The sequence below is a fragment of the Sardina pilchardus genome, chromosome 4 (genome assembly GCF_963854185.1).
Source record: "Sardina pilchardus chromosome 4, fSarPil1.1, whole genome shotgun sequence".
NCBI lineage: Eukaryota > Metazoa > Chordata > Actinopteri > Clupeiformes > Clupeidae > Sardina > Sardina pilchardus.
The window spans coordinates 21,005,918-21,030,578 of NC_084997.1; the positions used below are offsets into that span (position 1 = coordinate 21,005,918).

The window sequence follows — 24,661 nt, forward strand, 5'->3', positions numbered from 1 at the left end:
CTTCAATTACCTGGAACGCTTTAAAGAGACCCTATGCAACTTTCTGCAGGAGACGATCGCTCTTTGTTTACATCTGGAAATCTGAGACGGAGAACCACGCTTGCAATTTATATATTTAAATATAGCCTATACATGTATAAATATACACGCTAAAGCTGTCAGGCAAGCTCTGCAGAGAAAATGCAAGCATAAAACGAGCGAAAACGAAAAACGAAACCGAAACCAGAGATGAAATTGCCAATCCTGCATAGTTCCTCTTTAAAGTAGGAGCTTGTACACTTCAGGTAAGATAAGTCCCACGTCCCATATTGCACTGGAACACAGCATTAGTCTGACAGAAGTGAAAAAACAGAAGTGAAAAAACAGCCAGCCAGGGGAGTTAGATGTATGTTTGTAGGGCTTTGTGTTCACAAGTGCGGTTATCTGTTTAACAAACACCCATTAGCACATGACCTTCCTACCTCAAGTTCAGATATTCCATTATTCCATTAACATCCAGTGCTTTTTTGAAACAAGAATCTTCTTCAGGTCTCCATTATGCAGAAATAAAAATATAGGTTTGAAGCTTTGTGCATCAGTTAAGTCTGGCATACCAAGAACCAAACTAGCATGTAGAACACACTTTTTACAGTGCTACTTTGGTTACGTTGGGCTACAAAACGACAAATCCTCCTGTTAAATGTCCTGTGTTCTTCGATTGCGCCAAGCTTCAGGCTATGTTTTCCTGATTGCAACAGTAACATTAAACCTGGATAAAGAAACAAATGCATCTGCATCTGTGGTTTCTTTAAAAATGACTGAACATTTCAGTGGGTGTCTGGAATACCTCCAAGGTTTGAAAGCAGGGCAGCCAGAGTCTAGACTTTAAGATGCCCCCGGTCTCAGTGTATAAAGATCACCAGCTTTTGTGCAGAATGTCTGGAGCAGCTTGCTGCCCATGTTAACCACAATCCCTCAATCTTAGGCAATATGACAACAATCCTTAGTCTGAATCTCTCCCATTTTTCTTTTACAGATGATGCCTATACCTATTGCATGTGCTGATGAAGCCCCTCTCGATCTCCGCTATTTTTCCTTCCTCTCCAAAGTGAGTGCCAGAGGGTGTGAAGACATCCTCCCTGAAAATATAGAACATCCTGGGGGGCAGGTTGAGTTTTATACAGATTTGGTATGTGCTGTATGACTGTATGCTGTATGATTAATTCCGTTACATTTAGTTGTCCAAAGTGAATTCTGCTCTACAGTACATATCAAATGTGACAAGGGATTACAATTGTGCCCGGAGCAACTTGCCCGATTTCGCTTTGCGGGGTCACATATGACAATCCCAATATGACAATCCCTATGCTAGCGATATGCTCATGATAATATAGTGGAAACAAAATTATATTTTGGAAATGTGCAAATATCTTTTTCTCTCATATCAACTGCAACAATAGATAGCGTTTGAATGCATACCTGCAAACTCGTCGCTTTTCGGCGAAACAAGAAGATTTCCATCTACCTTTCTCTATCGACCTGTTAAAAAAATAGTACATTTGGCCAGTCATGTTTAATTGATTTGGCCAATCACAGTCAAGACAGATGAAATCCGTCTCCAACACAGATGAACTTGTAACGGCAGTTTGTCCTTGTTATAGAAATTGGTGGCGGAAAGAAGTAGGCTAGTTCTACAAACAAGACAGTTTTAGCGCAGGGCCATATTACTGTAATTGTTCAGCTCATTGAATTGACAGTAGGCCTACATTGTGCAAAACAAAATGCTTCAGAAAGTAAAATTTCCTTTCTTGTTTTTCAGCGCGGTCCCGGCTCATCGAGATCTGAAGAGAAAGAGGTACAGTACAGTATGGGAGTGAAAACTCACCGATGTTTTTTGGCAGTTTGTTAGTTCAGCATTATCCAAAATATCGAGCAGTTAATATGATTACTTAGCAGCATATTTAGATGTTTGTGAGCTTACAGTGATTTAAAATGCAATTAAAACATGCTTGGCCTTCTCAGAGCTCCAACAATGACATGGGCTTTGGGATTTTTGACGGCAAAGAGATTCACATTGATGCTCCGGTAGGTGTAGTCGAAGTGAGCATGGACAGAAATGTTTACTAAGCTGCTGAACCCATAAAGTTCAAAGACAGGATAAACACTTTTTACTTTACAGAATTTGGATATTTTAAAGAAGAATCCGCACACTTCAAGTCTTTGTGCAAAAAAAAGCAGACCTTCATCAGGCAGAGTGAATCATACAGACAAAGACTTGAAGTGTGCGGATTCTTCTTTAAAATATCCAGTTTACTCTTAATCCTGCACCTCACATGGATGAGCGGTGATTTTTTACTTTTTTACTTTACAGAATTTAAAATGCAATTCAAACATGTTTGACCCTTTTTTTTTTAGTGCTTATTTGGTGGTACTGTCCCGATGTCCTTTGAAAAGTCCTCCAAAAAGTCCTTGAAGTCTCTCTCTGGTCCTCTCTTTGGAGGTCAAGGCGTCAAGGTCCTCTCTGACCCTAGTTCCTCCTCTGCCTCTGACCCACCTCCACCTCTCTCGGCCTTTCGTCACAGAACAATGGTCGGCGCCTGTGCCCCTACCTCTGCCTCTGCTCCTTCCCCAGCCCCTCCCCCTCCACCTCCCACTGCCCAGGGACTTTTTGGTTGCTCCTCTGTCTCTCACCCACCTCCATCTCCTCTTTTCTCCTTTGCTCCCAAAGCCTTCAGAACCGCTGCCCACATCTCTGTCTCTGCTCCTACCCCAGCCCCTCCCCCTCCCCCTCCCCCTCCCACCGTCCAGAGGATGTCTTTAAGTGCTGCACACTCTGTTGACTTTGGTTCCTCCTCTGCCTCTCACCCACCTCCACCTCCACCTCCTCCTTTCTCCGCCTTTGCTTCCAAAACCTTAATAACCGCCGGCAGCGCTGCACATACCCCTGTCTCTGCTCCTACCCCAGCCCCTCCCCTTCCCCTTCTCACTGCCGAGGGCTTTGCTTTCGGACACCGTGTTGACTTTGGTTCCTCCTCTGCCTCTCACCCACCTCCACCTCCTCCTTTCTCCGCCTTTGCTTCCAATTCCTTAATAATCACCGGCTCCGCTGCCCATACCCCTGTCTCTGCCCCTACCCCAGCCCCTCCTCGTCCCCCTCGCACTACCAAGGGCTTTGCTTTCGGACACCGTGTTGACTTTGGTTCGTCCTTTGCGTCTCACCAACCTCCTCGCGAAACCTTGAGCAAAGCTCTCCCTACTGGAGATTCTGTCCCCCGTGAGGTCCTCCGTGCCAACAACTTAAGACGCAGAGCATCACCCCAACTCAAATTGGGCCTAGATGATGCCGCTAAATCTGCCGTTGCGATGGAAGGGGTGGAGGTGGAGATGGAGGTGGACTCTGGGATGTCTGTCTCTCTGCCCCCGTCAGCAGGCTCAGGCTCACAGCGGAGGACTAAGGGTATGAGGTTGAGGCAGACGCGGAAGTGTGCAGTCGAAGATCCACCTCTCATTTGTGATTTTCAAAGGTAGAGTGATACACACTGGTCATACCCTGTCATTCATTCATTTTTAAGACTTAAGAATTATACCAAGATGTTGTACTGTAAGTCACATGCTGTATAGCTGTTTTCCATGCCATTCCTTTTTTCACTGGCTCACTTACTGGGAAATAGCCTCTCTCTTCTGTTTCCATTAAGAGTTGTAATGTTAGGAACATTCATTAACCAACACAGTCAATGCTAGATACTTCTAAACAGTGCTTAGCAACAGAGTACACAAATAAGCTAAATTACAATATCATTAAATTAAAGTATCCTCAGTTCAAAACAAAAGTTACATTCAATAAGAGAAATGTGTCAATACAATGAATACAGCACAGGTGTGAAAGTTTAACTTCAGAATGTAAAAGTCCTGCCACATATTAGTTCCAACCATTCACTTAATGGGTTAATTAAGTTAATTAATAAAGCCGGGTAGATCAGATAATTAGTGAAATCACCTATGTTACCTGACACATATGTACAGTAGAACCAGTGAATGGCAGGACTTTTATTTTCTGAAGCCTGCGTTGTGTTGAGTTACGCTGCTTGATCAAGGTATGCTATCACAACATAACTCGACGGGTGGCCAACACCGGACTTTTACATCTCTGCACTACAGTGATGAATAAAGTATATCTATCTATCTATCTATGAGAAGAGGCTTTGTACTGGATATTTTTGTAGCATGTTAGCTTTGTTCAACTTCATGTAGCTGTCTTAAAGAGGAACTATGCAGGATTGGCGATTTCATCTCTGGTTTCGGTTTCGTTTTTCGTTTTTCGTTTTCGCTCGTTTTATGCTTGCATTTTCTCTGCAGAGCTTCCCCGACAGCTTTAGCGTGTATATTTATACATGTATAGGCTATATTTAAATATATAAATTGCAAGCGTGGTTCTTCGTCTCAGACTTCCAGATGTAAACAAAGAGCGATCGTCTCCTGCAGAAAGTTGCATAGGGTCTCTTTAAGACGAATGCAGACGTGATTATTTCGGACATTCTGATACGTTTTCAACAATGACGTATGTTACAATTCCGGTTTGAAAAACGTGTCAGAATGTCAGAAATAGTCACGTCTGCAGTCGTCTTAAGACAGCTACATGAAATCGAATTCGCCTAATGAGTTCTCCGTTGCAGGATGGGCAGGAGGATCAGCCCCAGAGCATCGTGGGATCAGCTGGCACGTCTCCAGAGCCCTGTAAGATGCCTGCTTTTCAGACTTGTTAGTTTCATCATAATTACAGAGCAAACAGCCAGTATTTCTATGGCACTGTGTGGATTGTGCACTTCAACAGTGCCTATAGAAAGTATTGACATCCATGGATTGCTTTTATACATGTAATCATGCTCAATAAAATGTATATAAAATGTACTTAGGACACTGTATGAATTGGCTTCTTTTACATATTTGTTACAGATGGACTAATCAGAACATAAAAACGAGCAACAGTTTTCTTATTTAAAAAAAAGAAAAAGAAAGGAATACTTAGTGCTAAACGTTATCGGTGCATTAAGATGTTTGCACTCACTTGCTGGTTTACTTGCTTACTGCCTTTGTTTTCCCATTAGGAGGGATACTGGGAATGCACTGCTGAGGTGGGATTGCTCCTGGGTGTTGATCTGAACTTCTTTGCCAACATTTTCCTTAGAGAAAAGGGCATCGCATCTCTGGGTGAGAACATATCTCCACAGCATTTTAGAGTGAAATGACTGTCTCCCATTCATTCAGAAGAGTATTTGTGAGGTCAGACACTGGTTTTGGACAAGACGATCTGAGTATGTATACTGTATACATGTTTCTATCAGGCCCCAAGGCCCAGGCTGCCATCCTGAGGCTGGTGTCCACCCTGCTGGTTCTGCAGCTGGTGCGCGTCAGGAAGCTGGTCCAGGGAGAGCTGCTGCAGTCTCTGTTCCGCCTCAGAGACCCTCCTGAAGACAGGTGTGTGTGTGTGTGTGTGTGTGTGTGTGTGTGTGTGTGTGTGTGTGTGTGTGTGTGTGTGTGTGTGTGTGTGTGTGTGTGTGTGTGTGTGTGTGTGTGTGTGTGTGTGTGCGTGTGTGTGTGTGCGTGACATATAGTGTGAAAGACATAGAAAGAAAGTAGCCATTTTTATTTCCAACTGTGCGTGTTGTTTTCGTGCTCACCGCAGCTCTTCCGAGTGGGAGGCCCTGAAGCGGGCGGTGGACTGGGTGCGCTGGGCAGACAGGCAGTACCCGTGCGTGTGCAGCCGGCTGGAGTTCGGCCGCGACTGGGAGTCGTCCACTCGACAGCTGCTGGGATTCGACCGCCCACACCCCCTCTCCCCCCTCAACCCTCTGCTGGAAAGGAGCAGAGCCATACTGGCCTGCTAGAAACACACACACACACACACACACACACACACACACACAAATATACTGTCCATACTGGCCTGTTGTGTGTTTGATCTGAATCAATCCTCTAAATTATCTGTAAACCACTACGGAGTGTCAATTATTCAAAAGTCAATGTTATAGTTGAAGTGTGATACAGTGTGTATACAATTTTCTTCCAAGTTTTTCCTCGACAGTACCTTAAAAAAACAATTATAATAAGGTGTTATCCACCTTATTCCTTAAACCGGAAATCTGTCCGGTTTTCATCTTCCGTTCAGTCAGTTTACATTATAGCTTGGTGTATTCTCAGTGCGCTAACTAGAGTATGCTTCAACTTACATTTCGTTTGTTGACATTTCTGCCCTCAGCATGGATATACTACATAATACAGTATATAACCGATATAAAATACAAAAGTTTACTTTTACATGTGTTATGTGGCTAATAGATTTCTTCACTTGCTGCCTGCCTTCACTGGAGATACAGAAATGCATGTTTATTTTTAAGAAAAAAGTTGGCAATCAGACAAATACAACAATTTATTATCTTGATCAAGTAAGCACAAATTCATCAGCAGATTTTTTTTTTATCCACAGGACTATATAGCAAAGATGTTCTACCTTGTTGAATATGCCTCTACTATACTTGCCATTGAAGTATGGTAAAGGTCTCTGGTCTGCAGTGTTTTATTATAACCAGGCATTTAACATTGATTTGTGAAATGTAGAAAGTAGAAGACAAGTAATCACTGATCTGAATTGAAAGCCAATTTGCACATGAAAGTCCCACCGAAATATCTGCACACTGATCGGAGACGTGCCGTTACCTCTGTGTGTACGTCTGTGCGGGTCAGTGATGTGTCATCAGATCAGTGTATATCAGACTGTTGAAAAACCATGCCAATTTTCACCAAATAGTTCAAGTAGGCTATAATTGTCTTTAATATAATGTGTATTAATCATGATCAAAACCTGTGAGCTGATTCAAAAATATTTAGTAAGAAGTAAATAAACATCTGTCAGTAAGTAAGTGATCAATGTATTTGTCTTGACCTGAATTTGTCTCCTTCTATGAAGATGACCCGATTTTACTTAGTGTGAAATGTGAAATAAGTAATGTGTACTTATTTCACATTAGTGTCATTCATGTCACTTTTGCAGGGTGCTTGCCTTGGTGAGCGTGGGGTGACTTGTGATTTACTGTTTATCTCAAGACTTTTCTGACATTGATGTGTCAGAATGCGCCCAAATGCTGTAGGCTACTGAATGCTGAACATTCAAAATGCTGCTGTGCCTAAAATCCACACAAAAATATAGTATATGGCAAAACTACGGCAAACCCATGACTGACACTGAATTGTAATTGTACATTACGGTGCTGTGTTTTTTACACACATTGATGCAGATGTGTGGTTCCCTGTCTTAGGAAGCAGCTAAGCTTGTGCCCCACTGCCTGTCACCCTCTTAATCCTGGACCTGGCCTGTAGACCCGTTCGCAATTTGGTGTTGGGGGAATTTCTCACTTGAACTGAGTTAGTGGGTCCCTGGACATGAAAAGGTGCTCGTCCGCTATAGTGCCACGAATTACCTAATGGTCAAATCAAATATGGCCATTATCGGCTATGATGAAAATCCAACTTTTTTGTTTCTGAATGTATGTGCACGTAATACACCAATATAAGGCGCTATCATAAATGGTTCTGCAGTGACACCTAGTGGCGTTACAAATACACTGCCTTACATGTATGATGTATGTGTGTGTGAAACTATCCAGGGCCGCGTTTCCCAGATAGGTTAAGAAGTTCTTAAGTGCTAAGAACTTCTTAGGGGCGTTCTTAGAGCGCTCCTAAGAGGTTCTTAGCACTTAAAAGCTTCTTAACGAATCTGGGAAACGCAGCCCATGTCCTTTTTGGACATAGGCTACAGTATGTGCTAATTTCAAAGGTCAAGACGTTAACACCTCTCACAATTACCACCTGAATTTCTCTCAGCTGATACATTCTATTAGTTTGCCTCTTTTTCCAACGGTACAGTTGATCAAATGAGACTGAACATATTCTCATTTACTAATGCAATATCTGGAACCTCCAACTACAATGGGTCTCAGAAACTAACCTAAATATGTCAAAGTTTAGCTTGATAGGCAGTGTCTTTTACTATGTACATTACATTTCAATAATTTTTAAAAATACATACAGTACCCTATATTGGGCTTTTTTACTTTTATAATTGGCTTGTGTTTATGTAAAACACATTGAATCAATGACCGCTGCCAATGGCAACGGGTTCACTCCGCTAGTTGTTGCGGAAGCCACGAAACGGTAGCCAAGTCATTGCTAAAGACACATTGAGATGAGTTTATTTTCTCGTTTTGGCAAGTAGCCGTATAATAAGCGGGATAATGTATAGAACGCCGGTCATTATCGGAAAATAATTCCCTTCAGGACGAAGCAAAACCCCTCCGCTGCGCGTCGGGGTTCAGTTCATCCTGTCGGGAATTATTTTCCGATAATGACCGGCGTTCTATACATTATCCCTTACTTAATCAATTCATTGGTTTCTCTCTCATTCTGGCCTGCCTGTCCCTCTTGGTTGGTCTCTCTCTCATTCTGGCCTTCCTGTACCTCTTGGTTGGTCTCTCTCTCATTCTGGCCTGCCTGTACCTCTTGGTTGGTCTCTCTCTCATTCTGCTGGTCTGCCTGTACCTCTTGGTTGGTCTCTCTCTCATTCTGCTGGTCTGCCTGTACCTCTTGGTTGGTCTCTCTCTCATTCTTGCCTGCCTGTATCTCTTGGTTGGTCTCTCTCTCATTCTGGCCTGCCTGTACCTCTTGGTTGGTCTCTCTCTCATTCTGCTGGTCTACCTGTCCATCTTGCTTGTTTGTTATTCTTACAGCTCTTCCGAGTGGGAGGCCCTGAAGCGGGCGGTGGACTGGGTGCGCTGGGCAGACAGGCAGTACCCGTGCGTGTGCAGCCGGCTGGAGTTCGGCCGCGACTGGGAGTCGTCCACTCGACAGCTGCTGGGATTCGACCGCCCACACCCCCTTTCCCCCCTCAACCCTCTGCTGGAAAGGAGCAGAGCCATACTGGCCTGCTAGAAACACACACACACACACACACACAAATACACACACACACACACATACACAAACACACACATACACACACACACACTACCCTTCCATACTGGCCTGCTAGAAATACACACACACACTTTTTGACACTTGAAATATATATTTCGATATATTTAAAAAAAAAACATATTTCAATTTTTTTCTGTATGGAACACACACACACGCACACACATGTAGCCTTGAGTTGAACCACAACGGTCCAGCTTTGAACACTACTAGTGTAACACTCTGGCCTAAGAATTCGGCACACATTACCTTGACTTGCAAGGGCATAGTACAAAGCCATTAGATTATGAGATTTTGGAGTAGGCTACTGGAAATGTCAGACAGTACTTGAGCTGTGTCAGTAGCAAGTTGTTCAATGAGATGACTTGAGGTGAGTTAAAAGACAAGCTATTGAGACGTTCAAAGTTTAAAATGTGTCCACTGTCAACTGAATGTTGGAATACATTCATGACTTCATCTGCAGAGTAAATGTGATCACATTGGGCACGAGAGATTTTACAGGCGTTGCTTGTCTTTTGCTCCACACAGCAGGCCAGACGGATTAAGACAAGGACATCAGTAATAGCTGGGACCGGAGGCAATGTCGCTTCACATGTTCCAAGGCTAGGAAGACAATAATTGATAACAGGTGGAAAAGTCGAGTTATGAGACGAGGGAATGTTGAAAAGGTTGGTTGCATTAACATGGAGAAGAGCGCATGTGTCACAGTCAGATACAGGATGAAGGGTCCATGCGATACCTGCACTGACATTGGGCGTATTGGAGACAAAAACATTCTGGCCCCGGAAAAGAGCTGACTGAGTGAGATTAAACAAAGAGTTGAACAGGTTGGTTCAACTGGCTGCGTTGAGCACTTAGTGAGGAGCTACTGCAAGACAGAGAATAAAAAATACACGCATGATTGTAACCAGTCTGCAGCAATATTCTTCTTTGTTCCCCTTTCAAGATCAATAATTCAAACTTTATTACGTTCACTCACTGAGATTAAAAGACTATAATTCCCATGGGCAAAATATGTCAGGAAAAAAACATGGTTGTTGGCAGAATAAGGAATAGGCCCAAATTCGCTCTGTCCTCCAGTCAAGTTCCACTTGGAAGCACAGCAGTGTGGGTATCACCAGATCCCAGATCATTAAGCCCTGGAGACACCTGTGTACACAGAGAGGAAAAGAGATGGCTGATATTGATTGTTGAGAAACAAGGCAAAGCATTGAAAAGCAACACATTATCTTTAACTTTATTTTATTTGTATTGTTCAATATAGGTCTGCGACATTCTTTATAACATTGGTGGACACTTAAGTCTAAAGCGACGTACAGATAGAGAGGGACGCTCCTGATGAAAAAAGACACACAGTAATTACACAGTAATTACACAGTAATTTCTCAGGCATCAGATGAAAAGGAGACAGGGAAACCGCTGTCAGAAGAGTCAAGCAAAAAGATCTCAGATAAAAAGTTATCAGAGTCAGGTTTCAGACATCAGATAAAATCAGGGCCAAGTCTCACGCTTTGAGCGTGACAGTCACGCAATTTGACCCATTCTCACACCACACGTCATACTTGACATTTCTCACGCAAAATATTTCCCCATTCAGTGCACTATATATATATATATTTTTTTTTTCGTGATGATAAACTTTGGTCATTGCCAAGCCGTAGTTCGAGCTCTGATTGACTGACAGCAATAACCAATCCATCAGTCCTTTGTGCCTAAATCTCACCAACCACGCAAGGCATCACGCAATATAAACAAATCAGAAGCAACGTAAGGCGGGTCTTGGCGCCTCTAACTTATCTTTCAAACACAACAGTGCCGACTCCGACAATTAGATTTAAAACGTTCTCTTGCTTGCTAGATTTTGTTCACTGTTGATTCGCTGTTTCTCCTTGATTTTCCAAGTTAACATTAAGGCTGCTAAGTCTATCATTGTCCTATACTTGTTGCAGAGATGTGTGACATGTATTTGCCTCTTTCTGCTGATAACCAGTGTCTCAACATCTCTTTACTTTGTATCTCGGGTTTTCTAATTTTCTTCTTCTGACTGGATTAGCCACTGATGGGAGGCTGCTATTCCATCTGTGCTGTGGATCACCAGTGTGCTAGTATTTATTATTTCTGGGGAATTACTACTTTATTTTATAGTTTGTTTGTTTGTTTGTTTGTTTGTTTATGTTGCACTGGCAGGAGGACATTTGTCCAGCTGTTGAGAGCCCGTGTCTTACCCTTAACTATTGTGATTCTTTGTGTGTGGTTAAACAGTGTGGCTCCCACTAATTGTCCTCCCCCTGTCCTGTGTCTTTTCTAGGAGCTGAGGCCTACGGTGGAGGGGCTGCAGTCTTCCTGGTGGTGTCCCCTTTTTGGTGTGCTACTATTATATCTCACGGGTGTTGCTGATTTGACCTTTGCTGTGTGTGTGTGCGAATACGTGGACACTCTTGCAGTGGTGTGACCTCTCCTGGGACGCCTCTCTCCTTAGTTAGCCAGCCCCCTCGCTGGTAAGCCTCAGTTCCTGCGGTCTGTCCTTCCTTTATGTCTGATGTGCTTAGGACCATGTGAGTGTACTTTTAGATTTTGTCAATAAACTATTGTTTTACTTGAATGGAACCACGTCTCTCACAGTTAATGAACCTAGGTACCTTTTTGGAGCAAACTTAGTACATACATTTCCCTGGGTGAAACTCCCAGGGTGGCGTAGTCGGATAACATACAAGTTAGTATCTAACACTTTACTACCACTTGCCACACCTACATGAACATAATTATTTTTGTTTCATTCGGTTTTAGGAAATAGCTAGGATACATGTTTTCATTAAATAACATGAATGTTAAAAAAACTAGCAAAGGTAAAGACAAATATTTCTGGTGTAATAGAAAAGATGAGTGTCCAGCAATGTTAACTTCTATGATTTAGGTATTCTATTATGGCATTGTGAGTTGTCCCGTTCACTTTTTCCTTGGTCATGTTTAATTGGCTGGGTGCTTAACTTACTATGACTTGCCTTGGAGTTTGGTATATCTGTTAGCCTATCCAATATCCAATGAGTGACAACCAGTGCTCAAAATAAAATGTTTGGCTATGGTATTCTCCTGATGACGTTAGTGGAATAGCCTGATTTAATGTGAACGTAGCCTACATAAAAAGACGCAGAGTGGCTATATGATAGGCCTACAGCGCACATTTGCGATGAAATTGTTCCGCCTTTTTAAAGCAGGTGTAGCCTACACCGAATCGTGGTTAAATCCATTATTTAGAGAACAGAATGATACCATTTTTGTTTCATAGAAGTCTACCAGGCCTATGTCAAATGCAGTCTCGGGTGATGGGAGGAATAACATACGGTTTCCACACCGTGTTTATCAATCGTGATAATAGCCTAATAATATTTGAAATAAACACGGTAATTGTTATAGTCAACATTTTTATCATGGTTTACTGTTTCACCGGTAATCGCTACATAGTCACCAACGATAACGAGCGGATTGAAGAAAAAGAAGAATGGATTTGGAGTGACAAATCCAAATCTTGTGTGTGAGAGAGCGCGAAGTGGTCACCTCTGAAATGTGTAGGCCTATAGCCTACAGATGCTCGAAAATTGTATTAGGCTATACTTTGATCCACTTGGTGTGGATTCATTTTAGGAGCTAAATGCGAATGAAAGGGTTGAAATCAGTACTCGCACGTGTGTGAGCATTTATTATTTTCCACTCGCACTAATATATTTTTACTAATCGTTTTTGCGACGACCTGCTCGCACTGTACAGCCCTGGGTAGGTATCATGCTAGGTTAATATGAGAGCTGTAGGCCTAGTTGCCATTTGTTAGTCATATGCTGGAAAAGTTATTCACTCTGGCAACCTGTCTAGGGAAGTTATTAAGAACTTAGGACACCGAATGTGGGCCCGGTGATGGTCTGTCAGTCTGTAAATAGTTTACAGCGGAGATGCGCTGGTGTTTCCTGATCGTAGGCTTAACCAGCGTCACAGGTTTGCCATTTACTCCAATGAGGATCTGCCATGGGTAAGTAGGCCTAAGCTGCTATATTTATCAATATCACAGAGATGTAATTGTAATTCTCATCTGCAGAAAACTTGCTGGCTTTGTATTGCATTGTTGTAAAATGTTGACATGTCAAGCGGGCAGAGCCTGGCGGCGTAATACAGAGACATGCAATTGTGCAGTGGGGGAGAATCCTCGTCGACACAAGAGCTGTCCGTCCAGTCTGCATAAGAAACTGAATAAATGACAGACTGATCACGGACAAGATTTGCCACCTGATCTGACTTTTGTAAGTGGAGTAGCCTACCATATCCTGATCTGATCTGATGTTCGTAGACTTCCCCCCCAGCCTGCCGATTCTGTGCGAGCCAGTAGACTAGTTTTTTTTAATTACATTAGTAATTTATGTAAATTACTAATGTAGGCTAATTTACTAATATCTGACAATTCTTCTCGTCATCATCACCACTAGCAGACAGCCTAATAAATTGTTTTCAGGCAAAGCAACTTTCTCATTGCCACATTATTGTGCCATGTTAGTTCATGCACACACACACACACACACACACACACACACACACACACACACACACACACACACACACACACACACACACACACACACACACACACACACACACACACACACACACACACACACACACACACACACACACACGGCCCTTACGACAATTGGTGGAACGTTCACTCCCCAGGAGGATCGTAAGCGATTGTCGGCCCCGTTTCCTAGTCGTGAATGACGTTCTCAGATAGAATTTTACGGGTTCTGAGACTGCCCAATCGCAAATCGTAGCCTAGGTATCAAACATGTTTGATATTTACGACTGAAAATAGAATGTTGAGCAACCACGAGAGTGGTTCATGGTTCACTCTTCATTTTCCTGATTTCTTTCAACTCCACTGTTTCTGTAATGTATTTGTAGACTAATGCAGATTAAACATTGTTTTGTTTTGAATATTGAGTGTCATTGTGATTAAAGGAAAATTTTGACATACTGTAACTGGCATCCACTCAAGCAGCTGCTTTCAGGCATCCACACAGCTCATGCTTAGGCCTATATGCCTTTTTTTTTTTTTTTAAGTATATTTTTTGGGCGTTCTATGCCTTTATTGATGGTGACAGTTGAGAGTGACAGGAAGCGAATGGGAGAGAGAGCGGGGATGGGATCCAGAAAGGACCACAGGGCGGGAATCGAACCTGGGTCACCGGCGTGCTGTGCAAGTGCCCCAGCCAGGCAGTTGGGCACAGCTAGGGCCTAGTGTAACAGTGGTCAAGCATCGGGTGGGACTCAGGCGAAATGTTGAATTTTCTCTCTCTTTTATTTTCCTTTCAGAAAAGATATCAAAAACATTGCCTTCAGGCACATGTACTGCATGCATCAGATCACAAGCATGACTTCTCTCATCTCTATAACTTTTAACTTCCCATAGAATAGGCATAACTGTAATACATAATAGCATACATAACATAACATAACAGCAACATTATAGAGCCACATACCTTTCAGAAAAGATATCAAAAACATTGCCTTCAGGCACATGTACTGCATGCATCTGCACAAGCAAAATAACATACTACGTAAATATTCTATTGTACACTGAAACACGCCAGACAGAATGTTCGCACACATGGAACAACAGCTAATTAACGTTCAGGGTAACTCGATCGCTTAACATTCGCTGTTATCTCATACATACAGAGGCTATACTGAGACTAAGCATACACACATGACAGATACAGAGTAATATATTTTCAATGCATGTTTAACTAATGTATGCTCGATATACAGTGCATTAAAGCATGGACGTGGCTAGCGTAGTTTACTGCTAGTCACGTTAACCAGTGTGGAGAAACTTACGGTTTAAACAGGAGAACATGAACAAACTCTGTAAAACCATGCAAAAAGATGTATGATCGCTACAGTGTATGTCAAATAATATAATACAAGGAAAACATCGAAGTTACCAACTTAAACATCAAGTTACTTTCAGAAAACTCATATACTGGGTGAAGTGCTTTGTACAATGAACCTACCAGATCACCATAGATATATATGCCAGATCACAAGCATGACTTCTCTGATCTGGTAGGGAAACAACACGGGACTACATGCAGCAGACCTGCAGTACACGATATGACCAAGGGTGGCTCCCTTTTACATTTAAACAAGGCTGTTTCATATTTGGCGAAAATCATAATAATACACTACATTTTCAACTCCGTTACACTAGTCAAGGGCCTAGTCAAACAACTTTCACAGGGTCACAGTGGTGCCCTCTGTGCTAATACAACTCACCATTCACTCTCACTTATTCTCTGAGACCACATGATACTTTTACAAGGGTAGTTTCATAAAACAAGTACTGTAGATTAGATTGATATGATACAATTATGATTGATAGCCTAATAATGGAATTATTAAGTGAAGAGTAGCCTACATGATAACTTGATCAAGACTTGAGAAAGATTGGTAGGGGGAGAGCCGGGTCAATTGAAACGCGGGACGAAAGTAACACGGCGATCTCCTCGAAAACCATGTAGCCTACATCTGAAATGTCATGTCGTCAGTATGTTCAACACACAAGACTTACCAACCACGGGAAATCTCGTGCCATGACGTCATCGAATTCCAACGTTATCCCCGCAAACCTGTTTTTGACACCGGCAAGTAAAATCTTTCGTGCGGTAATTTTTTTGTGATCACAACTCGTGTTTATTGTTTCATGCAATGATCACAGGACCATACGAGAGATGAATCCTTACTTAGACATGTCTGAAAGTGTTAAATGTCAGCATTTTGAGGTTTAGAAGCAAAATATGTTTAAGTGTTAGTTAGCACTGTCGGGACGATTGAAACAGTTGTTTCAATCGTCCCGCTCTATCAATGCAAAAAAATAATTAAAAAATTCAAAATAAAAGAGGAAGATCAACTGTGAATCCGTCAACAGGGCTTACAACGGGAAATAAGTAAATTAGATGGAAATGTAGTCATCAGCATGGTATAAAATGAAGAAATGTGAGTTTAATCGAAACACTCGACATTGACGCGGATGGAAAAATACATTGTTTGAAATACTTATATTTTGAAAAATCAGGTGAAATTTTAGTACAGAACAGTACTAGTACAGAAGTATGTTGTTAGGTATGTTTCATAAAAAGTAGAGTAAAGTGAATGGTTTCTGTTTACAATATGCTGTTTCATTCGTCCCGCACATGTGTTTCAATTGACCCGACTGGGCGGGATACAAAATTATTTGTAGGACTATCCCTTTCACCTGTTTTGAAAAATACATTAAACTGAAAAGTGTTTCAATTGACCCTGCTCTCCCCCTTGGACTTAGACTCGACTTGGCTTCGATTTGACTTGGACCTGCCAAACAGTGACTTGGTTCCACCACTGGTAGAAACCTACAAAATAAACAAACTTCCTGGGGACTGTCCCCGCACCATGAGAAAACAATTGTTTGTTTGTTTTGTATTTGTGATAAACATCAAACCTCAAATAGCATGTTGGTATTTTGGAAAGTGAACACATCTCTGCAGAGAGAATCTGCTTGTATGCAGATGTTCCCACGTTCATGCATGGCACCATAAGATAGGGTGAAAGGGCAACAACACATACTACTTTTTTTCCTCCAACAAATGACTGCTTGTTTGACTGCTTTTACCAAGGAAGTTTCCCACGACATTGATGCTTTAAACTGACCACATTGAATTATATTTCTGTGGTTATCTTTATCTTGGTTATCTTGATCTTTTTGATAAGATCAATACTTTCCAAGTTACAGACAGTTTTATGGGGGGGGGGGGGGGTCAATTTTGTTCTGCCTCTTTTTTGTCAAAGCTCACAAAGCTCAATGCTCAAGAACTAAAATATATAAATATATTATATAGGCCTATATGCCTTTTTTTTTTTTTAAGTATATTTTTTGGGCGTTCTATGCCTTTATTGATGGTGACAGTTGAGAGTGACAGGAAGCGAATGGGAGAGAGAGCGGGGATGGGATCCAGAAAGGACCACAGGGCGGGAATCGAACCTGGGTCACCGGCGTGCTGTGCAAGTGCCCCAGCCAGGCAGTTGGGCACAGCTAGGGCCTAGTCAAGGGCCTAGTCAAACAACTTTCACAGGGTCACAGTGGTGATTAGATTAGATTGATATGATACAATTATGATTGATAGCCTAATAATGGAATTATTAAGTGAGGAGTAGCCTACATGATAACTTGATCAAGACTTGAGAAAGATTGGTAGGGGGAGAGCCGGGTCAATTGAAACGCGGGACGAAAGTAACACGGCGATCTCCTCGAAAACCATGTACATCTGAAATGTCATGTCGTCAGTATGTTCAACACACAAGACTTACCAACCACGGGAAATCTCGTGCCATGACGTCATCGAATTCCAACGTTATCCCCGCAAACCTGTTTTTGACACCGGCAAGTAAAATCTTTTGTGCAGTAATTTTTTTGTGATCACAACTCGTGTTTATTGTTTCATGCAATGATCACAGGACCATACGAGAGATGAATCCTTACTTAGACATGTCTGAAAGTGTTAAATGTCAGCATTTTGAGGTTTAGAAGCAAAATATGTTTAAGTGTTATAGTTAGCACTGTCGGGACGATTGAAACAGTTGTTTCAATCGTCCCGCTCTATCAATGCAAAAAAATAATTAAAAAATTCAAAATAAAAGAGGAAGGGGGGGGGGGGTCAATTTTGTTCTGCCTCTTTTTTGTCAAAGCTCACAAAGCTCAATGCTCAAGAACTAAAATATATAAATAGGAATAGTATGCAGTAAAATCACCATGAGTGGTCTGGATGATCCTGCATGGTCATAGCAGTTCCTCAAAGTTGATCAAAATTGTATTGGAGTTCTGCTGCTGTTTAGGCCTTCAGAAGACATATTTTTACTCAACATAGGCTCTTGACTTTTTTTTTTACTAATTGAGATCAAACACTCTCAGAAATAGTGGTTACTATACGAAACATATTTCTCAATAGATTTCAATGGTGCATTTTGTCCATGCTCAGGGTGGAAAATGAAAATGAAAGAGTGTAATAACCACCATCAAAATCCCTACAAAACAATCCCACCCTCCACACCCCTTTATGAATCATGGAACCCTGGCTGGCAATATCGCCCATCCAGTGTCAGCAGCCCAAAGGCTTGCTGTTGCTTCACCTTTTGACTTATACAGTCCTGCCAAAATGACTTTGTAAGTACTTGTAATAATGATAATAACATTATGTTCTCATACTATTGCAATAATAATATCCATAATGTGTCAAATATTCATGTATCTTATTATGTTTCATACAGCTGGGGTCAAGCTGACCCCAAGGAACACCAATGTACAAAAATATTTGTAAAGGACATTGAAATCATATTATCATACAAATTTCATGCTTGCTCTGTTGAAACATGAAGCAAAAACATGAGGGTTAAGGGCCGTTCACACCAAGAACGATAACGATAACGATAACTATAAATAAATATCGCTCTCGTTAATATGAATGACAACGTTCACACCTAAACTATAAAGATAACGACATGAAGAACGATATCGTTGTTGGATCACTTTCAGAGCGATTTTGAGAACGATAAAAAGCTAACAGCCAATCAGAACCCAAAGTATTCTAGCCATCACATTCATTAACACAAGGAGAGACTTTTCTTATCGTTGGCCAGTGTGGACGCTTTTATCGTTATGGTTATAGTTATCGTTATCGTTATCGTTCTTGGTGTGAACGGGCCTTTAAGCAAGGTTTAGTAGAATCCTAGCGTTGCATACACCATCTCGTGCACAAGCAGATTCCCTCAGCAGAGATGATATCACTCAAAATTAAAAAGAGGGGGCGCTGTGGCGCAGCAGGTTGTACCATTTACGGGTCCGAGTGCCCACGGGGACCCAGGTTCGAATCCGGCCTGCGGTCATATCCCAATCCCACCCCATCTCTCTCTCTCCCACTTGCTTCCTGTCTACCACTTCACTGTCCTATAATAATAAAGGTGAAAAGCCAAAAAAAAAAAAAAAAAAAAAAAAGAAGCAATACTGTAGCTTCCTCATAGTGCATCAGGAAAGAAACAGGAAAGTTTGGATATTTTGTAGGTTTCTGCCATCCTCATTCCACTAACAGATATGTACAGTATGTTGTGGACTGTATAAAGGCTGAGAGTGAAATATGTGTAATTTGGGAATAAGTCATACAAAACACAAACACACAAAACCACCTGTTTTACACAAGTGGAAAACCTACCTCTTAAAAGCAGGAAACAAAGTTGCCTTATCTTACTGGATCCAGGAAGATGCCAAAAAAGGTATCAAATGATGTACAGCCATCCTCCCTCCACTAACAGGTATGCATGTTGCAGAGAGTATATAAGGGTGGGAATGAACCTGTCTTCCATCAGACTTACCTTTCAACAACTCAGCCATGCCTCTTCACATCGCAACACTTCTCTTTGCCCTGCACTGCCTGCTGACTGCATGCAATGGTAAGTTCATCTCACAGTTTGATTTAATCTGTACGTTCATCTGTTTCTTAATCCTGTGGATGTTTTTCAGCTTTCTCTGTTCTGCCCTCCTGACTCAGCTACACCTATACCTAACTTTAACTGTTTTTCATTTTTCTACAGGATATAGTTGTAAACATGTCCCTGGTCAGCTGATTCAAATTGATGCAGGTGTTGGACAGGTGATTGGGGTGAGCCAAAATCACGATATCTTCACACTGTATGAATCGAAATGGAATCAAGTCAAAGGCAAACTGAAGCACGCCACCGTAGGCCCAGCAGGAATCTGGGGAGTCAACAGTGCAAACAAGATCTACAAATTGATTGCAACTGAGTGGGAAGAAGTACCAGGTAAGACCAACTTCATTATAGACAGTGCTGGCCCTCAAAGAGCTGACAGTGGCCCACTGAGTCATTTTTCATTCTGACGCTGGCATGGCCCAATCAAATATCTTACTTGCCAAATACCCTTTTTGGCTGTGCCATAGCTGACAGCGGTCCATTGGTTCATTTTCCATTCTAATATTTTGAGACCCCTTGAAAGATCCAAAGCTATAGGAATGCAGAACACTAGGCAACTTCTATGGCATTGAATGCACACATATTTTTAGTGGATTGTCTGTAGGGAATGTGTCTGACCAATCATGGTGGGTGTGAAAAAAGGGTGTTTTTTTTGTTGTTGTTGTTTTTTGTCCCTGTCCATCCCTGAATATGACTATCTCTAGATTTCATACGGATTCATCTATGTTTCATACTGATTGTTTCAATCTCTAAAGGCAGTCAAATTCATGTATGTTTGTGTTTACAAAGTGCATACAATAACATTGTGTTTGATGTCTGGGATTCTATCACTTTTTGTCAAATTCTGCAAATTCACTCTGGTGTGATTCCTGTATATTTTTATACATGTTTCCTTATGGGAAAGTAAACAATAATAAGTTAATGTTTCTGTCGTGTAGGACACTTGAAGCAGATTGATGCTGGTGGAGACCAGATTGTGTCAGGAGCCAGTCGTCATGATACTCCCTTCTGTCTCTCAATGGGCAGCACGGTCGGCTACACTGGGGAAAACAGTGCCATATATTGGATCGGCATTGATGGCAAACTAAAGTACTACAGCTGTGGCCCTTATAGCTGCTGGGGTGTTAACAAGCAGGATCAAATCTTTGTGAGGAAGGTAAAGGTTGAACAGGACCACTTGGGGAATGACCACTAAGAAAATTAAAAAATAAAATGAATTGATTTTTCTCATCCACCTTTGTTGGATCCTCTAGGGGGTGAATTCCACTCATTGTCAGGGAGTTGGTGACTGGCAGCATATTCCAGGATCCTTGACTATGATTGAGGTGGGAGGTGACGGCTCTGTCTATGGAGTAAATCCTAATGGAGATGTGCACCGCAGGTCTGTCTTTACGAGCTTATGAGCTTACGATACTTACGTATGGAGAGTCCTGTTATTTTTAGGCTGCAAAGTATTTTTTTATACTTTTCCCCTCAACTCAAATATTTCGTCATGTGGTGAAATCTATTGCAGGGATTTCATATCTGCTTGTAAACCTGAAGGTGACGGCTGGACCCATATTCCTCTCTACAGCGGTCAAGTGAAGCATGTCTCCTATGATACGGGTCATCTCTGGATCATCCTGAAGGATGACAAGATCTACGACTGCACTGTCTGAGCGATGCTCTTCCACAGAGGCAGCCCTGCTGCATGAACCCTGCAGCTTCATTACTCAATTCATTACTGCAGCCCTTCATTATTTTCACTGCGGCTTTTAATGTGCTTGCAATTTGAACAGTAGCCTAATGATTATGCTGTGATTCTGTCAAATTATCCAATTGATTTGTAAAAACGCATCTATTGAGTAGATTGAGAACAACAGTTTTCAGACTCTTTAATTACTGTAGAATATCCTGAAGTGGTGTCGCCTTTGCGTGATGGCCTAGTATATTCAGGTTGTTTTTTTTCCTGCAATCTGTAAAATAATCATAATGATAACTAATATCTGATGTCTTGTGATTTTGGTGATTAATAAAGCATATCATGAAGATGACATTTCAGTTTCGGTCAAACAGACCTTCCTCAATTAAAATTAACCTCTGATGTCATAACTCATAATGCTTGCTTATTTTAACAAGTAAATAGACAGTTGGAACAAACAGATACAATGTTATTGATCTTTTTTCATATACCCGGATCCTGATAAACCAGAATAACCTGAAGCCAGGGCTTGAAATTAGCACCCGTCATGCGTTCCCAATAAAGTTAGATCTGTAGGCCTACATGGTGGAAGTTGAGAGAACCCAAAAAGAATCACACATTGATACATACATTACACCAAGGTACGAATAGCATCTAATTATACACTGGTACGAATAACATAGCCTACATTGATATTTTGTAGGGTGTAAATAGCCTTTGCGTAATAAATTTTACTATAAATATGTGGAGTTCGCTCGTCATCCACTCATGATTACAGCCGAGCTCACCACACCGCATGATGGTAGCCTACGACTTTGGCCCAAGGCCGTGCCCAGGGTTTCTAGTAACCCAGTCCTGGTACCTGTGGGCTCATGCTGTCGGACCTACCGGACAGGGAGCGGCTCCCCCTTGTTGATGCCCCGGATTTGCCCAGAGGTCTCTTCGACCCAGGAACGCTGGGAGAGACATGAAGCCACCCCGAAGGATGATGCGGCTGCTTCCGCTGAAGCTCCTAACGTGCAGACACCAGTGACCCTGCCAGTGATGACCACCATAACTCGGAGGTACTGCATGGCATCGAGGGCACCAGCCCCATGCTTCTGCTCTTCCACTCCCGTCTCCTGGAGCCACCACCACCATCTCCCCAGAAGACTCAGCACAGTCACGTACCTGAATGCAGTGCGCCAGTGCCAGTAAACTACTACCGTTCATTGATACTACAACCTCATAACCTCAGGTTAGATACAGTAGCCTATGTGCAGTTCTCAGTGTGATGCTTGTGCAACATTTTTAACAGAAAGACACTGGCGGTTTGTACCACACCTCATGCTGATCATTGTGTTTTTACCACATCACTGTCATCAGATCGCTACCTGTGCAGGAGGCTATTGTCAGGTCATTCTCACTACTAACCAGGTGTGTGCAGCACCACTACTTTCACCTGCTAATGGGTTCTGGGTGAATAGGCCACTGTCGCAATGGAGGCTGTGGTACAGAGTACAGTTGGGACAGTTTTTGCTTTCCCCATTACCACTTGAAAGTTTGACTGTAAAAAGCCATTGAAAATAACTGTGTTCTTACATGGTATATCTTTGATCTGTGCACTAAAATAAAACCCAAAGTATATATCCGTAAGTTGTTTAGATTTTTCACAATTAACTCATAAACACAAGGTGGCATTTTGTCTTGAGTACAGTTGAGACAGTAGCATGGTACAGTTGAGACGCCCATTCATGATGCTGGAAGGCTGACTAGCCATTCACTGCAAATGTAGCAAACTTTTTAAAATGTGTAATCTGAGTGTTTCTTTTTATTTTAATCTATTTTTTTAATCTAAATTGGCATCAGATAGACATAAAGCAGGGACAAATGTTTAAAGATTCTTGGTTTTATCATGGCTAATTTTCAAATTATTATGTAATCCTTAAAATCTTCATGTTATAAGATATATTCATTAATAATATATAGTTTAAATATCAAAAACATTCATTTTATTGACATTTGTGTTCTATATTGCCTAAATGCCATCATAATATGCACAAATAAACACCATGCAATCCAATGGGATTTTATCCAGGTACAGTTGAGACAAAGTGTCTCATCTGTACCCTTCTGACCATCTTGCACATTTTTCTAAATAATGCAACAACCTTGCATGAAAGGATGTCATGAAATATGTCAGTTTGTAGAGCACAGAATGACCTTTGCAATGATGTAAGAAAAGTATAACAGTCACATTGGAGTAACAAGATATTCACTGTGGAAGGAACATGGTTAAGTGAAATTCTCACTATGGTAAAAATACTTTTGCCAATATCTTTGGACAAGAGATATGCACAGTGTCCAAATTTCCCATGATTAAAGGGAACACTAACACACATATGTGTAGCAAAAATCATAGATCAGGCTTGGTTTGCAGGCAAGATATTTAAGGTGTCTCAACTGTACACATGACCCAACTGTAGGCTACTCAGTCTGTGTTCCCATTGGTTAGCATTGAGTGAACTGGACTGAAAGAGAACATTATGAATTTACAGTAACATTGGTTGAGAAACAGATATAGCCTACCCAGAGATGAAGTCAACGGACAATGAGCTTACCATTGCATGCAGTCAGCAGGCAGTGCAGGGCAGAGAGAGTGTTGCGATGTGGAGAGACATGGCTGAGTTGTTGAGGTTGATGGAAGACAGGTTCATTCCCACCTTTATACAGTCTGTAACATGAAAACCTGTTAGTGGAAGGAGGATGGCGGTACATAATGTGGCACTTTTCAGTTTGTCTTTCCTGTTTCAAAGAGTAATAAGTGTGTACCAACACAGTTGATACATGTGCTACATAGGGTAATGGCAGACATGTTCCAAGACATCAAAGACACAACACACATGTCATATGTGCATGCAAGTAATTGACTGGTACACTTAACAGGTTTATTCCACAATATCAAAGAGTAACAAAGGTGTAGCAGTGCAGCTGTTACATTTATCAACTGTGTTGGTACACACTTATTACTCTTTGATACAGTGACATTAACCGGTAACAAGGTTGTAGCAGCACAGCTGTTACATGTACACTGAAGACAATGACCCCTTGACTGGAGCTAAGAATGGTTTGTATATCAAATATTTCATGACCAGATTTACCCCATCCAGCAGGTCTCAGGTCAGCCCTTTGCCTCTGATGAAAAATGTAGGCAAATTGGCAAAGTTTTGTAAAAGCACTCAGTATTACAATGTAACAACTATATGTAGGTACCCACAAACACATAATGCAAGTACAATGATAGTACCTTATAGTACATGTTGTTAGGTTGTACCACTGTACCTAATTAGGTAGGTACACTGTAACAGCGACACCCCAAACTAAAGTGTTACCGTCAACTTTAGCATTGGTGCTTTCAGCCATGACTGTATACAAAAGTCT

The 24,661-nt window shown here is 41.7% G+C and overlaps 2 protein-coding genes across 5 annotated transcripts in view; both read left to right on the forward strand.

Annotated features, from left to right (window-relative positions):
- Positions 1-6,892, forward strand: part of LOC134078529 (protein mono-ADP-ribosyltransferase PARP4-like) — a 34,602-nt gene extending 27,710 nt beyond the window's left edge. For all 4 annotated transcript variants that reach the window (XM_062534522.1, XM_062534524.1, XM_062534521.1 and 1 more), the window contains exons 36-43: positions 1,016-1,087; positions 1,799-1,834; positions 2,002-2,064; positions 2,395-3,503; positions 4,653-4,713; positions 5,085-5,187; positions 5,322-5,454; positions 5,663-6,892. In XM_062534522.1, coding sequence (XP_062390506.1) covers positions 1,016-1,087; positions 1,799-1,834; positions 2,002-2,064; positions 2,395-3,503; positions 4,653-4,713; positions 5,085-5,187; positions 5,322-5,454; positions 5,663-5,864 — 1,779 coding nt within the window. In that variant the 3' untranslated portion in view covers positions 5,865-6,892. The remainder of the gene's footprint in view (positions 1-1,015; positions 1,088-1,798; positions 1,835-2,001; positions 2,065-2,394; positions 3,504-4,652; positions 4,714-5,084; positions 5,188-5,321; positions 5,455-5,662) is intronic.
- Positions 6,893-19,424: 12,532 nt separating this feature from the next.
- Positions 19,425-21,593, forward strand: LOC134078564 (fish-egg lectin-like). The gene is made up of 5 exons (XM_062534582.1): positions 19,425-19,521; positions 19,663-19,890; positions 20,499-20,716; positions 20,814-20,941; positions 21,074-21,593. Exons 1-5 carry the CDS (start codon positions 19,461-19,463, stop codon positions 21,216-21,218), a joined length of 780 nt encoding a protein of 259 aa, XP_062390566.1. The 5' UTR covers positions 19,425-19,460; the 3' UTR covers positions 21,219-21,593.
- The last annotated feature ends 3,068 nt before the right edge of the window (positions 21,594-24,661 follow it).

Excerpts from the sequence above, each read along its gene's own strand:
- LOC134078564 (XM_062534582.1), top strand. The coding sequence starts at position 19,461 with ATGCCTCTTCACATCGCAACACTTCTCTTTGCCCTGCACTGCCTGCTG. Across the intron at positions 19,891-20,498 it reads TGAGTGGGAAGAAGTACCAG|GACACTTGAAGCAGATTGAT; the intron begins GTAAGACCAACT and ends TCTGTCGTGTAG. Across the intron at positions 20,942-21,073 it reads AATGGAGATGTGCACCGCAG|GGATTTCATATCTGCTTGTA; the intron begins GTCTGTCTTTAC and ends AATCTATTGCAG.